Source organism: Solanum pennellii, chromosome 1 (assembly GCF_001406875.1).
Source record: "Solanum pennellii chromosome 1, SPENNV200".
NCBI classification, from domain to species: domain Eukaryota; kingdom Viridiplantae; phylum Streptophyta; class Magnoliopsida; order Solanales; family Solanaceae; genus Solanum; species Solanum pennellii.
In genome coordinates this window covers 4,122,174-4,140,669 of record NC_028637.1, presented here as the reverse complement: position 1 = coordinate 4,140,669, position 18,496 = coordinate 4,122,174, and the positions used below count along the sequence as shown (strand labels likewise).

General features: G+C 28.7%; 1 protein-coding gene and 1 pseudogene across 1 annotated transcript; one reads left to right on the top strand and one right to left on the bottom strand.

Annotated features, from left to right (window-relative positions):
- Nucleotides 1–6,352: 6,352 nt before the first annotated feature.
- On the top strand, nt 6,353–7,536 carry LOC107030182 (CEN-like protein 1). The gene is made up of 4 exons (XM_015231556.2): nt 6,353–6,607; nt 6,687–6,748; nt 6,847–6,887; nt 7,111–7,536. Exons 1-4 carry the CDS (start codon nt 6,404–6,406, stop codon nt 7,329–7,331), a joined length of 528 nt encoding a protein of 175 aa, XP_015087042.1. The 5' UTR covers nt 6,353–6,403; the 3' UTR covers nt 7,332–7,536.
- An 8,693-nt stretch (nt 7,537–16,229) lies between these two features.
- Nucleotides 16,230–18,441, bottom strand: LOC107016653 (annotated as a pseudogene).
- Nucleotides 18,442–18,496: the final 55 nt, after the last annotated feature.

The window sequence follows — 18,496 nt, the reverse complement described above, 5'->3', positions numbered from 1 at the left end:
CGTCCTGCAGGTCCGTCGCCAAGTTCAGAGAGTCGATTTCAGTACCCAAATTTCAAAAGTCTAAGTCTTTTGGAACGAGACCCCCTCGACGGCCCGTCGTGCCCATGACGGTCCGTCGTGGGTTCCGTCGACTCACACAGTTTTTCCAGAAATAAAATCTGCTGCTCAAAACGACTAAACAGGTCGTTACAATAACTTAATTTTTTATTTCTCCTTTTTCTCCCTTTTTGGATTTTTCTTGCTATTTATATTATAGGTCGAACACGATGATATAAATATAAAAAAATCAAGCGAAAAAAAATTAAAAATCATCCCACAAATTAAATTGCTATATATATATATATATATATATTTTGGTGATGTATATATATTTTGATCTTGCAAAAAATATTTCTATTTCTACATGTCACAATTGGATATATAAGCTACAAGAAGGATTCAATTTTATTTTTTTTTTTGAAAAATACTAAATGACCAACGAATAAGGTCGTTACAAAAAATAATTAGCAACTAAAAAATATATGTATGGAGGATTATATGCAATCATTTCTTATTCAGTAATGGACAAAGGGTATCTTAATCCACATGATTGGCCAATTTATCTTTCTACCTCCGTACGGAGTTTAAGGATTTGATCAATTGAATAACACTATTTCGAATGAAATCTACCCTTTAAAGTAAGAATCTTGAAGCCCTTCAAGTACTCGCTAGAGCAAGGAATTTGTCATTTCTTTCGAGTCCTAGATCAATTCCTTGAGTTTTTTCAAGAAAGGCATACAAGTCTTTTAGATGTTAATAAAATTGATTATTATGAAAAAAGAGTATTATTTTTCAGAATTAGCCCTTTCCTGTAACTTATTCTTTGAAGGTATCAAACCCTATTGAGCCTATCTGAAAGGTCGATACAATAAAGAAATTTCTTACTCACATGAACACGCCTACAAACAAGTGCAAAATAGACTTGTTGTACCCAAAACATAATTGACTTATCGACTTGATTTCCTGAGCACTTCCTAAAAAATCAATCGGTTAACACATTATCAATAATCTAATTCTCATCAAAAGATTATTCAAGTCAAATTTCAAATACATTAGTTGATCCAATACTAATATCATATTTTAATTATAAATGCTTTTATTAATTGTTTCCAAAGAATAAAATGTAGTACATACATAAGGTCTAATAGACTAATCAATTTTAATTGCAATAATCTTTCAAAGGAAAAAGATAGCAAATAATCATAATAATGAGGTAATATGATTTTGAACAGTGGCGGATCCAGGATTTAAAGGTTGTGGGTGCTCACTTCCAGGTGTAAAATTCGCTGAAAAAATTTTAAAAAAAGAAATGCAACTGGCAGGATTCGAACCCTCACCAGTGGCTTCACGCGCCTCTTATTGCAAAGGTTTAAACCAGCTCACGCACAGCTGCTTTTGTTCTATGGGTGCTCATTTAAATTATAATAACATATATATCATATTTTCTATATATATATACAAAAAATTTCGGAAATCAATGGATGCTCGAGCACCCGCGTTTGGCTTACTGGGTCCGTCCCTGATTTTGAAGAACTTTTGATAATATATAATACTTTATGAAACCTCATGAGAGGTTTAGGTACTTGAAAATAATTAATAGAAGTGATAATTAATATATATATATATATGTTATGTCGCACTACGAATCGATACAAATGAAATATCACCAACGAAATCTACATATATGATGCGATAATGAAAATGATTTATGAGAATATGAATTTTACGTTTATTACAACATTTTGTTACATTGATTTATTCTGATAAAATTTTAGTGAGACATTTAGTAATGCCTATTTCTAGATTTATGTACTTCTTTTCTTCATTTACATTTTTTCTCACTTTACTTTTTCAAGTAATATTATAAATGCCCATTGATTACTCCAATAGCTTCTAGAAGAATCTTACAAATAGCTTATAAGTAGCTTTGCAATTAGCTTCCATAAAAAGTTCACAAAATAGCTTCCTAAAGTAGTTTATAAAATAGCATGCAAATAGCTTTATAAGCACCTTCTAGAAGTAAACCTACAAAATAATTTTTTTTATTTTTGTGTTTTTCATTCAGTGTCTGATATCCACGTTAGAGTCTGACTAAATTCACATTCATGTCGGATAATTTCACATTAGAAATAAATTACTCCCTAACAAAAGCTACTTTGTATCCTAAAAGCTAATTCAATTCATTTTGTTCATAAATGTCAAGATAAATAAAATCTCTTTTATTAATTGCGTGTCTTTTTATTTTATATTTATTATTATTTCATAACATGTTCATGAGATATAAATTGAAAAAAATAATTAACTGAGAATGTTAGGTGGGGGATCAAGAATATAGGAATAACTTTACATTCTTGTGGAATATTAACCCCCTCTGGTTTACTAAGTTATCTTATTTATTAAAGATTTTTTTGGAGGATTAAATTATATTAAAAAGAACTACTTATTGAATATTAAGGGCATATATAATTAAAAATACTTTTCCACTTTAGTTTTGAATTTCTAAAATAACAATTATTTCAAGACAATTTTTTGAGCTTGGAATAATTATTTCCTCCATTCCTAATTATTTGTTCACTTTTCTTTTTATAGTTATTCTTAATTACTTGTCCATTTTGACATATCAAGAAAGGATAATTTTTTTTTACCTATTATACCCTCTATTAAATGACTAATTACTTTGAAAAATGTAGAACTTTCCATCCACTTCATAATTAATAGGGGTAAAATGATAAATTCATTACGTCATTAAGTATTTTCTTAATAAGCGTGTCAATTTAAAAGTGAATAAGTAAAAAAGAACGAAGAGAGTAATAATTTGGGATAGAAAGAGTAAGAATGATGTCAAATCAAACAAACTAATTAAACAGTTACAAATTGTGTTTCATGTTTCATTAGAGTAGGCATATTATGATTATGGACATGCTTATAATTTACAATAATTGCTAGCAAATGGGCCAATAATTTGCATAAGATGTCTTGTCATTACCAAATTTAACAAAGTATCCGTGCTAAGGTAGCATAAAAGTTGTACTTTTGCCTCGATGATAAGATTAATTTTCCATTTCTCATTTCTACACAACACAAGAACCTCAAAACTCAAAAGTGGAGTTCCCTTTTATCTAAAATAATTGTTTTCAAATTCAAAAAGTAGTATTCCTCATTCTAATAAGCCAATGGACTATAGGAATTGCGGGTGTTGCTCAGCCCCTGACCCATCCAAGGGTCGTTAAAATGTGTTTTAAAAAATAGACTAAAGGAATAAGAAGTTGTATGATGGCATTAAGGTCATAACTCATAAATAATACTTTATATGTTTTAATTCATGTGACATCATTTGACTCCACATGATTTTTTTAAAAAAGAGAAGATTTATGAAATTTATGGTCTAAAACTAATCTTAAATATTTGTGACGATAAATCATTTTATAAGTACAGAAGAGAAAATTTAAAGTTGAATTGTTTCAATCTATAAAAAAGATGTTATTCTTTTAGGGCGAAACCCATAAATAATACTTCATATGTTTTAATTCATGTGACTTCATTTGACTCCACACGATGTTTAAGAAAATGGGAAGGTTTATGAAATTTATGATATAAAATTAATTGTAAATATTTGTGTGACTATAAATCATTTTATAAGTATAGAAGAGAACTTTTAAAGTTGAATTGTTTCTAATTATAAAAAAATATATTATTCTTTTAAGGAGAGACTAAAAAAAGTATCACTTAAGTTGAAACAAAATAAAGTATAGTATAAGAATATAACACATGAGCGAATTTAGGCTTTGAAAAATTCGAAAACTTTTCTTAGTTTTCTTTCATGTCTAGCAATTTTCAAAATGAGAAGAATATTTATTTATTGTTGCTCGAAAAATGCAAGAAATTTTACCTCTACAATCTCGATATTTTCATCCGCTTAAATTTCAAAATTCAAATATGCAACAACTTTGACGAACAAAAGAGAAAGGTAGTATGTAATTGGTTACAAATTGAAAGAGGGTTTATGCAGCAATTGTGATAAACCTTAACGAGCAAGAAGATGAGAAAGGGAGTTTTTGGATCAGATTGAAATTATTGATGTATCTGGCACATTATTGATTATACGTATCTATTTTTTTAGTCATTATATCTAATTAAGTGTATATGTATATGAATAAATATACGCATGTATTGGAGATTTACACGTTATTGGAGATTTACGCATGTATTTAACACATTATTGAGTTAAGATTATATGTATCTATTTTTTTTTCCAGAGTATCTAATTAAGTATATATGTGTTTAACAAAATATACACATGTATATGAATAATAGTTCGTGAATCTGAGTTGAAAAGTCTAAACTTTGTTGAATCACCAAAAAGAAAAAAAGGATCTTAATTGTTTTGATTTATTTTTAGGAGTTGTGATATGTCATATCTTTTAAAGTCGTTACAAACATGATTTTGTTTCTCTTAAATTAATGGCTTTCAGTCATATCTCTTAATTAGGTGCACATCTCAATTAATGACTTTCAATTATATCTCTTAATTAGACACACTAATTGATACGAGATACATATATTTGAAAGAGACAAATACATGTATTCGAGATCCAAAATATGATACGAAATATAGCATTACAAATTAGTGTGAATTTAATTAATTAGATCCTAAAATAATGAAATTTGCGTACAATTAGCCTAGCTAGGGAATTAACATTAACGCCAATTTTGTGCTTTGCAATGATTACCTTGAGACCTTTGTAACCAACATTTATTGGAAAAAGCAACCCCAAAGATTTGGGACCAAAGACGGTTAGTGGTGACCATTGAATAAGTTTCTTCGGCTTGAGTTGGATTAAAAGCACGGAATGTCTTAGGAGCATTTGTTTTTATGAATCCTTGCTAAATTAGCTACAATGAGGAATGAACTTATTTCATAAAACATACTAGATCAATTACCTAGTGGCTAGTGGGATTAAAAGAGCTTTTTTGCTAGACAAGCATGACGGAGCTATAATGGAGTTGAACATCCTTCGTTGAAAAATTACACTATATATAAAAGTCAAATTTTACTTTTGTGACAAGGACATGCACAAAAGTTACAGACGCCCATGTTTGATTCCTCACATCTGTATTTTGTTTTTTTACAATGATCCACGTAAAATCTATAAGATATTTAAAAATGCATATTTTTGATGTGAAGTGAGCAGTAGCTCGATGACAATGGGATGTTAAAGTATGCAGGGCAGTCAAGATCAATTCCTATAGAATATTTTTTGTTTATGTTTTTGAATTTAATATCCAAAATTTAAATACCCCTTAATGAGATTTCTGATTACGCTACGGATAATTTTCTAGAGGGGTGGAAGTGGAAATAAAGGGAGCATAGAAAATAAATAAAGTTATCTACACTCTCTACCGTCTCTAGTGGTTTCTCTTTCCGTCATGAATTTGCCAATATTGGAAATTTATTTGTTATTAAAGAAACATTCGAATTTTTCCATATATACACAACCTTTCAATTTGTGACACTTTTAATTGTTCCCCACCAATCTTTATATATATATATATATATATTAGGTCAGTTTCGATAGGTTGATATTTATGATGTAAAGGAGGTGACATAATTTATATAGTTAATTTAATCAACTAATAGATACCAGTGACAGATTCAAGATTTTCATTTAGGGGTTCAAAAAGTAAAAGTATAAATGTGTGAATAAGCCAATGAAACAGAATTCCAGGGAAGTAGTAGTATATATATAGTTTATACAAACAACAAAGACCTTTTAGCATGTTTGGATTTTGTTGGATTTAAATCTACTCTTTTAGCACATTAAAAAAAGAGTGAAAGATCGATCGTGAAACTAAACGAAAAGAAGCAAAAAAAAAATATTTACAATGGTTGGACACAAGGGTTAATTTAGAAGGAGATCTACCACTATACTAACACTTTCTTTCTGTTTACAGGGGAGTTCAAAATTAATATATCTACATAATACAGAAAATTTACCTTATATATATCGTGTTATTTTTTACTAAGGAAATTCGAGTAAATCCCCTGAAACCTACGTGGATCCGCCCCTGATAGACGTACTCAATTGACACATATTATAGTTCAAATATCTAAATGATATTCATCTACAAATTTAAAAGATTATCAAGTTATTTAATCATTTATATTCCACATTAAAATAATACTAAGTTTAGATGAAGATGCTTCCTTGTAGCTAGCCACCCCACCTCAAATTTTAGTGTCCTATATAAAGTCCTCCTTGCAAGTAACATAACTACCATATCTCTCTCTATTGCATAGCTTATACTAAAACAACACACACAATAATTAGTTTAAGTAACCAAAAAAAAAAGAAGAAGGATTAACATGTCTTGTAGAGATATTGAACCACTTATTGTTGCAAAAGTGATTGGAGAAGTTGTAGATAGTTTCAATCCAAGTGTGAAAATGAATGTGACATATAATGGAACCAAACAAGTGTTTAATGGTCATGAACTCATGCCTCTTGTCATTGCTTCTAAGCCTCGTGTCGAGATTGGTGGCGAAGACATGAGATCTGCTTACACACTCGTACGTCTTTATATGTTTTTCATCATGTGTTTTTTCAGTGAGTAACGTAAATTCCTCGTTTTTCTTTTGTTTGCAAAAGGTGATGATTGATCCAGACGTTCCAGGTCCTAGTGATCCTTACTTAAGAGAACACCTCCATTGGTAAATGATGAAAAACATATATAACATGATATTATTTACTACTAAGATTATTTTGTTATAATTGCATGGATTTAAAATTTGGTTTTTGCTTTTTTTAGGATTGTGACAGATATTCCTGGCTCTACTGATGCCTCTTTTGGTAAGCAAATTAAATTTAATGTTTTCGTTTTCATGATAGTTATATCTTCAATAGTATTCTGACATAATAGTAAAATTACAATCCAGACTTCTATTTGCTCTGATACCATGTTAAACTGCACAATCATATCTTATGTAAGATATATGATTGTTAGAGTTAGAGATAATTTTATTCATTTAATTATGTCTTCATCTGACACGTAGAAGTTTACGTCATAATGCAGGAAGAGAGATAGTAAGCTACGAGAGTCCAAAACCAGTGATTGGAATTCATCGATACGTATTTGTATTATATAAGCAAAATAGAGGAAGACAAACAGTGAAACCACCAGTAACAAGAGATCATTTCAACACTCGAAAATTTGCAGTAGAAAATGGATTGGGTTCCCCTGTTGCTGCTGTTTACTTTAATGCACAAAGAGAAACTGCTGCTAGAAGAAGATAAATCACCAATCATCAACATCAACATTAATATCAACATCGATATCAATAAATAAAAATAATATTAAATATAATAATATACGCAGAATTTTTCGTAAGTAATGTCTAACGTTACGTTATTAAAAGTGTCCTGACTCATGATCATGGATCATGTTGTACTTGCGGCGCTTTATCTATCTTTTTTTTTTTTTGTCGTATCTTATCTACTTCGTCTTTAATTTTGACTCTACTTTGTCCTATTATATAATAATGTAGAGGATAAGATTATTTTGATGTATTATTAATTAAATTTAAATTTTAATAATACATATATGATTTTCAGTACCTATATTAATAGTTCATGAATTACTTGTACCGTAATTCACGAATTATTTTATAGAGATCAAACTAAATGCTTGCTCACTTTGTTTTAATTTATGTGATTATATTTTATTTTTAAGTATCAAATCATTTAAATTTAATTAGAAATTTGTAGGGAAAATCCTTATTTTTTTAAAAATGAAATTATATATATATATAAACTATGTAAAAAGTACTATAAGTCAGAATAAACGACAATTCAAAATATTTTATATGAAAACTATGTAAAAAGTACTATACGTTACAATAATTGATAATCCAAAATATTTTATATGAAAATTATGTAAAAAATACTATAAGTCACAATAATTGACAATCCAAAATATTTTAAAAATATATGAAAAATTTACGATTAAAAATAGACTAGTCTGAATCTCGATATTCAGGAATTAGGTGGGGGTTGGATCATCGGCCCATCAATCGGGTCACCCGGTTAAAAAAGAGAGTAAATTATAGGTTTAGCAAACATAAAATCATATTAGTGCTTTATAGCTACAGTTTTGTTATTTGCGATCCATAGACAACTATGTATATGTATTAATGATTGTGTTTGTATATCAAAATTTTGAACTTGTATACAATTGAATCGAATTAAAATAGTTGTATATCAAATCTCTCTCTCGCGTTTGTACAACAGAAATTATGCACAGGCGAGAAAGAGAGGAAGACAAAAGAGAACTAGGTAATTTATTAAAATTATAAGTTTATAGAACGAAGAAATATGTATTTGTATTTGTATATACAGTTTCTCTCGTTTTATACAAACACAAATACAATTTATACATTTGTATTTGTATAAAATAAGAGGGGTAAGAGAGAGTGGTGAGCGAAATTTTTGAGGAGTGAAACGAATGACAAAGTATTTGCTACAAATTAGAATTAAATGAAATTATGATTATAGCATTTATTTTAAATTATTTTACTATTTTAAACAATTTTTCAAAAAAAAAATCATCAAAATTTTTATTCAATGGTTGGGCCAAGGGGGCTATTTGCAAAAAAAAAGAAAAAAGCAGTACCTAGAGACCAACAAAAAAAATCTGATATATTGGACTCAAAATACCCCAAAACTCCCTAAAAAAATAAAAATAACTCCCCAAATTTAAAATTATATTATAACCAATAAATATTTGGGACATTTCATCATTTTTCTTACAACAATCTTCTTATTTCCTCATGATTTCTCTCTTTTAAGTCTTAATTTCTCTAGCAATCTCTTATTATTTTTTGCAATTAACAACGTCAAGTGAAGTTTTCAATTTTCAAGAGTTCAATTAATCAATTTACGAATATTTAATTATTAATTTTATCCCCAAAATTTGATATATTAATTTACTTTTATTTAGTATATCAATTCTTGAATATCTAATGATATTAATTTTATTAATTTAATTTTCATAATGGATAAAATAATCTTCCTCTACGATCTAGCTAATAAAGAAACTAATAATGTGTGAATTTTTTTTACTTAAATAGAAAGAATCACCATAATTTAATGCAACATTTGTCACCATAATTTAATGCAATATTTGTATTGATTAGACATTTGACTGCTAACCATAAGGGATGAAAAGAACAATTAGAAGGTGTGGATTGTTCCTATAACAATCAGTTTATAATCTCACGATGAATGGTGAAGTCAAAAGTATTATTAAGGGTATCTAAGATTTAATATATACATATAAAAAAAGTAATTATATAAATTTTTTATACATAATATAATTCACATTGACTAATATCTGACTAGCTATTCTGAGTTGTTTTTAGCTACGCCACTACCCATGATCAAAGATATTCCTAAAAGTACTTGTCGATCAAATAATTTTTAACTCTATAGAGTTATTAACAAATCTTTCATGTGTCGTTCTCTCACTTTTGATTGTGAATGTGCTTTAAAAAATGATTATTTAACAATTAATTATCATCCAATGACAATAGATAGTAATTATTATGTAAAAATATATTTTAGCATTTCAATATGATGAAGACCGTAAACATACTGCACAATTTTGTGGATAATTTCTAATAATATACTCATTTCGTTTAAAAAAAAGATGATCTAATTTAATTTGGAACGAAATTTAAGAAATGAAAAAAGACATTTTAATCTTGTGATTCTAAATTAAAGTTAAGTGTCCGTTAATCTTGTGGTCTTAAACATGCCACGTGAAAAGTTAAAATTAAAGTGTTATAAAAAGAAAAAGAATCATTCTTTTTAAACAGATTAAAAAAACATAAAATTATTTTTTTTAAAACGGAAAAAATATCTAATAAAATCAATGATCATGAATCACTAATACGTGTTTGTATCTTATAAGCAAAATAGAGGAAAACAAATAATAAAACCATCAATAACAATGAATTATTTTAACACAGAATTTTTCGTAAGTGATGTCACGATATTTAATAACAAAAAAGACTAGTGTTATAATCGGTGCATACGCTTTGCCAATTAGGTTTCACTTGCGGCGCGCTATCCATTTGTTTGTCGCATCTATTTATTACTCTTTCATGTTACCCTTTCCAAAGGGTTTTTCTAGTTTAATTTATTGGTTGAAACTTGAAAATAATATAAGTAATAATAATTTCTTAGTTTTTAAATTAACACGAGAAAATAATAATTAATATAATGAACTTATTATTTTATTTTTATTAATTATAATATTGATAAACTAAAAAATAAAGATTTTCAAAAAAAATTATTTTTTTCAAAATTAGTTAATTGAGTGTATAATAGGTAGAAGAATTGTCTATTATTAATTCGTTAAAATGAAATAAAAATTAGACAAATAATTAGGGACATAGAGAGGATATGTTTCATTGTCAATATCCATATATTAATAAGGAAAAAAATAAATAAATATAACCTTGAACTATCATAAATGGTATGCAGATACCCTCCGTTATACTTTTGGGACATTAGTGTCGTTGTCGTCTAAAAACTAGAGCATATATGTCATTCATTCTAAAAAAAGACTAAATATGGACAAATGACTAATTTATCAGTTGATTTGTTATTTAAGATTATGTCATGTGTATATCCGTTAGTATAAAAAATATATATACTTTAGTTAGACAATACAAAAACAAATATTCTAAAAAAAATATAACAAAAAATATCTGCATGTAATTTTTGTATAACACGGAGAGTATGTTTGTCCTTGTTCCCTATTCATAATAAAATAAATTCTTGGCTTACTTACACTGTCGTGAATTATTTTACTTCAAAAATTTACCAAGAAATGTTAGTAAACATGGCATTATAATATATATTCGAGGAGTATCATTTTATCGAAAAATTATATTATATGCTTAGATAAAAGATTTTCTTATATACGTATATAATTTCATATATTATCACTCCTTGATTTATATCAACTTTTTACTTATATATTAACAATTTAATACATCTTAATTGAAATTCTGACTGTATCATTTAAGTATGATATTATCTAATATAATATATTTAGTATTTCGAAACGACATAGCTTCAAAATCTTTAGTGACGGGTGTACACATCAACATAATCGTGAGACCTTTTAAAACAAAATAAAATATCATAAGCTCAAAAAAATTCCAGCCAATGCATCGTTCTGACTTTATTTCTCTTTTTATAAAAATTTTGGCCAAATACATAAACAGTTTCTTAAATTTGTTGAATTTTTCTTCTTAGGTATTTTCATTATGCTATTTTTCTATTGAATTATTAAACCACCCATAATTTATTTGTTTTAATTACCGTTAACTGATATGGAACCAGATTTTGTGAGCGGTGTTAATAGAGGATATATATGTTGTTCCAGAACTCATTAGTCTAATTGATTTTGAAACTGTTCGAGAATAATTGTGTTTTACTTCAAGTCATTTGAACTCATTAGAAAACAAGTGAGACTAACACACCGTTTGTCTTCGTTCCTTCGATCAAAATCATTACAATTAAGAAGACAAATGAAGGCATTTACAATAGAAAAGCCGATCAAAGTCAACCAACAATGTTTAAAAGGAACAAATATGGGTGGTTCAATGATTCAATAGGAAATGACATAGTTGAGGTACCTGATAGAAAAAACCCAACAAATTTAAGGATCTGTTTATGAGTTCAACCGTAAAACTTTAAAAATAAAATTAATAAAAACCCTCGTCTTGTTCTACCTTCATTCTTCATGTCTCGTTATTATTATTCTCATGTTAATTAAAGCTAAATATTGAGTAACTTGTTTTTAAAATTTTCGGTTCATATGTTTGTATACAAAAATATTTCGTAATATTATGTAGTATAATTTTAATTTTTTATGGTGCACCTATATATTAAAAAAGGTCAAATACATAAACAGATTCCTAAATTTTTTGAGTTTTTTCCCTCAGGTATCTCAATTACGTAATTTTCCTATTGAATAATTGAACCAACCATAATTTGTTTCTTTAAAACACTGTTGGTTGATTTTGATCAGCTTTTCTATTGTAAATGCCTTCAATTGTGTTCGAATTGTAATGATTTTGATTGAAGGAATGAAGACAAACCATGTTAGTCTCATTTATTTTCTAATTTGTTCAAATACTTATGTAAAACACAATTATTCTCGAACATTTTCACTATCAATTGAACTAATGAATTCTGGAACAACATATGTATCCTCTAAAAATACCCCTCACAAATCTGGTTCCACATCAGACAACGGTTTTTGTTTAAACGGAACAAATTATGGATGGTTCAATGATTCAATAGAAAAATGACGTAATTGAAACAGGGAAAAAATTTAATAAATTTAGAGATCTGTTTATGTATTTGGCCATTAAAAAAATCATCCAAAGCTTACACACTCTTCATAATAGTTTTTTGCCATGGCCATGACACTACGTACAACTTACGTGACAAAAAATGTCTTTTGCTTATTTAGTTAAATAAAAATAATTAATAATATCTCTTACTACTTATTTATCCTGTTTGTACTGAATAACATAAGAAGAAGTGTATCTTTTATTTATTTATTATATCTATTTATTTTGACAATATATAATATTATTTAAAAAAAACGTACGCTTAAAACAACAGACTAACTAAAATGGAACGAATTTCGTACCGATCCACTCTATCGATTTAATGTCAACTTCTTTTAAAAATAAATTAAATTTAAAATCGACCGGATCTATCGATTGTTTTAGGATAAAATTTTTTTGGTGTAGACTGATATTGATTGGTTTATTAACGATTTAAAATAGAAAAAATTACGTAACAAGACAAACATGTCATATGTATTTACGATAAATTATTATGATTTAAAGTAATCAAAATCCGTAGCTATAGGTAAGGTTTCTCTCTCTCCTCCCCCCCCCCTCCCTCTATCTCTCTCCATCTCAATAACTGCATCCAAAAAAAATTCCACATAATATGACAATTGTATTTCTGTATGATTTAATAAATGTATTTTTATTCCAAATCGATTGTATTTGAGATAAAAGTTGACACAATGAATATAATGAGCATTCATCCTCTCTATCAAACATATTATGAATCAATTGTATTTCATTAAATATACGTGAGAGATCTGTAAATTTCATTTATATATAAACAAATAAAAAGCTTACAAAAAAATAGTCAATTTTCTATTTACAGAAAAAAGGGGGAAATTGTATGAAATAGCAAATTATTAGTTCAAATTAAATGTTTAGTCATAGTTTATTTTATTTGTAATTCGTAACAAACATCCTATTTTTGACATCTGATTTAGTATACAATTAGTATAAAAGTATATAAAATGTGTTTGTGTTTGTATAAAGCGAGAGCAAATGTATATACAAATACAAATATATATATTTTTCATCATATACACTTATGATAATATAAACACAGATTTTATTATACAAATTACAATGTATAAATGAATTTATACAAAGCCGAATAATTTGTATCAAATTGTATATATTAGAGAATTATACAAATCAAAAGCTTCATAGCAAACATAAAATTTGTCATGAAACGCAATTATGCAAACTATAGCTACAACAACAAATGTGCTTTTATATTTGCTACATGTGAAAGTTGTTTAAAAAAAAACTCCATAAGGGTCATGGGCTCAACAGAGCTCGGCCAAAGGCCATTACTCCATTTTTACTTCCTCACTATAGCCACTTAAAAATATTTAACTTATGCTCCATGGATATATTTTTCTAGTTACGATTCGTAGCTGAATGTTAAAGGAATGAGAGAGACGAGCGAGATTAGGAGAGGGGGGAGAGAGGCGAGCAAGATTGGGAGAGGGAGGAGAGATGTGAGCGAGAAACTGTAGATGATGGAGGGAGACATATTGTATATGTATGTCCGTCGAATTATAAATGTATATGTGTCAAATAATTGTATATATGTAGCTGGTATACATATGTATTTGTATATCTGGTGAGCAAGATTGAGAGAGAGAATAGTGAGGCGAGCGAGAGCACAAACAGTGGAGAGATGCGAACTATATATGTATAATGCCATATAATTGTATATATGTAACTAATATACATATGTATTTGTGTTTCTGGCGACCGAGATTGGGAGATGGAGAGAGAGCCGAGTGAGACTGGGAGAGGAAGGAGAGAGCGAGCGAGAGAGGGCAGAGAGGCTAATATTATTTGTATATCTGTGAGTGATGTAATCATAGCTAAAATCAAGTTGTGAACCGTATTTAATTTAAACTATAACTATGTTGTCGTATTAACTCGTATATATTTGCTTATTCGCACAATTTTTCCTTTTTCCGGTGTTAATTTTTTTAAAAAGAAAATTACTTTGTTTGTTTAGCTGCAATTTTAGAATATTTAAAAAAAAAAACTCTTTTCCTTTTTATTAAAAGAATATTTTCATGCAATTTTTTTCTCTATTAAGATTGTATAAATGGTGTAAAAATAAATATATAGGTTGTATAAATAGTTATGTAGTGTATATATTCTGTATCAATATTTTGTAAGTAGTTATTAAAATGTATCCGTATAATATAAATAGAGTATAAACATGTATATAAAATGTACAAATAGTTATATAGTGTATATATGTAATATATTGATATTATATAAATAGGTATGTAATGTATAAGCATTATAAATGATGTATAATCGTGTATCGATATTATATAAACAATTATGTAATGTATCGATATTAATATTTATTTGACTATCATGCATTTCCACCTTAATAAATAAAAGATTAAAAAAAAGACATAAATATTTATTTTTCCAACCAAAAAAAAAAGGGAAACAATTAGAAAAGAAAAAAGTTTTTCTTTTTAAAAAGAGTGACAAAAAAATATAAACAACAAAAAGTTGTTTTTTAATAGCACAACACAATAAAATGGAAACTTTCAAAAATGACTATAGTTAGGACTTAATTAGAGGTTTATAGCTATAGGTTACTTAATTACGAATTATAGTTACATGTTTGAGGTAGGAGAGAGGCCAACAAGATCTGAAAGAGAGAGGAGAGAAATGTTGAATACCTATTGTATTCGTTGTTTCAGGTTGTATCACGAATATAATTGATACAATTGTTTTGTATCAAAATGAATATAATTGTATCAGAAACTATTGTATTTAGCTACATATAAGGAGGAGAGACGCGAACAAGATTGAGAGAGGTGAGTAAGATCGAGAGAGGGAGGAGAGAGAATGAGTACACATGTATTCATAGTATCACGACTACAATTGATAAATATTACAAATATAGTTGATACAAAATACAATAATTGATATAAAATACAAACCTCTTACTTATATTTGATTGAATACAATTGATACATAATACATTCAACAGAGAGGATGAATGCATATTGTATTCATTGTATCAAGTTTTATCACAAATGCAATTGGTTTGTATCAATTATATTAGTGAATATTAGTATATCAATTATATTAATGAATACAATTTATATCGACAAATGCAATTGACAGAATATAAATTATCATAATACAATTGATACATAATACATATACAATTGATATGTAATATAAATATAGTTTATATGAAATACAAATACATAATACAATTGTCATATTATATGAATGTTCTTTTTAGTTGTAGTAGAGAGAAAGGGACGAGAGAGAGAGGGAAAGAGATAAGACTATACGAATTGTAATTATTTCAAACTAAAGTAGTTTATCATAAATACATATCACAGGTTTGTCTTATTACATAAAATCAATGGAATACGAATATATAAAGTTTAACACCTATTAGATGGTTTATACAAGCTCAAATTTTAGTGTGAAAACATGCATATCCGATCGATTGATTTAAATAAAAAGTAACTCAATTATAATCTAAAAACAACCCGTCCGCTTATCTTACTTGAACAACGTGGCACCAGGAACTCTGAATCCTATATCCACCTATAATTAAACTCTAAATGCAACCATTTGAGTCACCAAAGATTTGTGGAATCATTCACAAGTCTTATCGGACTGAGTAACCTTATTTTTTGTTCATAAATTATAACAAGCAGACCATATATTTGACAATGAAATACAAAAAGTTAAGCTTAACAATTTTTCATAACTTCTTCATTTATCAATCAAGCACAACTAGGTTTTGATATTCTTCACCAGAAATTGCTTCTTCCATTATATCTCCAGGATTAAAATCACTCTCTTCCATGAACAACGCAACCAAATTCTTCGAAAAATCACCTCACAACTCGAACTCCTTTCTTCTTTGCTTTCACTCGTGCAGCTCTCGAATATCTCAAATTCCAAAACACAATCTCAGGTACACGATTTTCGTATCCATTCATCTTAAATTTCCTAACAATCGTCTCATAATCCGTCTCCCATTGATTCGTCGAGGCTTGATCAAATTCCATATCACTGAATACAAACACTTTTTTGATCATTTCATCCTCTTATGAATTCCCATCAATAGCCACTTTCAGTATTAAATCAAACACTTTTTTTGAAAATCAGCGTTCATTCTCCATTCCATTTATCTCACAAACTCGACTTTAGAAACCAAACTCTCCCCTTCGACTATTTGAAGGGTCGGGTTGTTACTGAACATGATAAGCTTGCGTTTCCATGGCTCTACACTTAGCTCCGAAACGAGGACTCCTAATGCCACGAACACTTCCATTGGAATACCCGTCATACTACCAGATACGTCACAAACAGTAAGACAATTTTTCAACTTCCCCTTTATCGACAAGTCATCTACTATACTATAAGCAAACTGTGAATTACATGGGGACTTTCGTGGGAATTAGTATGAAAATTTGCAGGAAAATAAGTTTCTTTTGAATTTTCATACTATAATCCCCAGGAAAATCCTCGTGTAATTCACAGTTTCTTTGTAGCAACTTGATCCTCATCATCCGTGTCGTTTAACGCTCCGATTATCGATGAGGTAGCAATGCACCAGCAGGAATTTTAGCCTTCCCCTGTTTCACTTTCTCAATACACTCTTTAAACTTCTTTTCGTTGTATTACATGAATTTATCTTTGTATATCTTCATAGCAACTGATGCTACTCTATTGTAAGGTATCGAACCCTAATCTTTTCGACCTATATAAACCTCCGGCAACTCTAATGCAGCACGTAAAGGAACGAGAACTTGCTTCCTAAATCGATCCCTCACTCTATACGCGTAATGTGCATCTTCAATCCCATCGTATTCACAACACAATTCTCTTGGAAACACCTTTCTAGCTATAGTTCCACATAAAAGTATCCGAATCTAAAGATGGACATCACTTAGCAGCAAGACTAATCACCGTCAACTTCTCATCGCGTAACAAGTCAAGATCCAACTTCAAACAATTCACGAATAAATCAGATACGTGATCATGCAAGACTTTATCATCCGGATCAACTCTGTATCTATCAAATGTCTTATTCACCATTTCAATTTTCTTCACCGTTTTATCAATACTCGCTTTCTCTTTCAATCTTTCAACTTCACTCTTTGCATTTAGCCACAATGCAGCAGTGTAATAACTTCCCTTATCAGATTTTTCCAGTACTACGAACACCGCGCAAATTGCAGATCAGTTTCAATGCTGTTAGGGGATTATGATCCCAAGCGCGGTGTAAGTACTGGATGAGTGATTTGGAAGGAGTATCACTCACAACATTGAAGAAGAAATCTAAGGGTTTGTAGGAGAATGATAAGTTGCAGACATGTTTTAAGTTTAGCCCATATTTGAGGGGTTTTGGACTTGTGTTGAGTTGAAATTTGCTACCATTAGATCTATGGATGGATTGTTGGTGGTGGTGATGGTGGAGGAAACTGGTAGTGATTTTTGTTTGCCATGGATTTCTAGAGGGCCAACCAACGAAGCCGTTATGAACTTATGGGGCGTTCAGACTCTAATATGAATATCGAAAACGAATGAAAAATCAAAAAAAGAAATCCTAGTTGTAGTGGAAACGATGGGGCAGTCAGACTCTAATATTGATACATAAAAACGAATAGAAAATCAACTCTTAAAATAAAAAAGAATTGTTTCTTTGATGAAGTACTTACCAAAAGTAGCAAGGAATTCTAAAAAAAAAAATACATCAGTAGCAAAAAATTGTGTGAGATTCAACTGGTTCAATTGAATTATGCTCTCATCAAGACTTAGTAGTACAGAAAAAATATTTAAAAGCATTATGAATTGCTTTAGAAAATCAAGTGATTGTATTATTAAAAGTTTCAATGACTTACTAAATGATATGTCAAAATATTACAAAACTTATGTTAATATTCACACATTAATTCTCACTAATACATCAACATACCCAACATATTCCATAAGTGAGACCTGAGAGATAGAGACATAGAGTATACGCAGACTTTACCC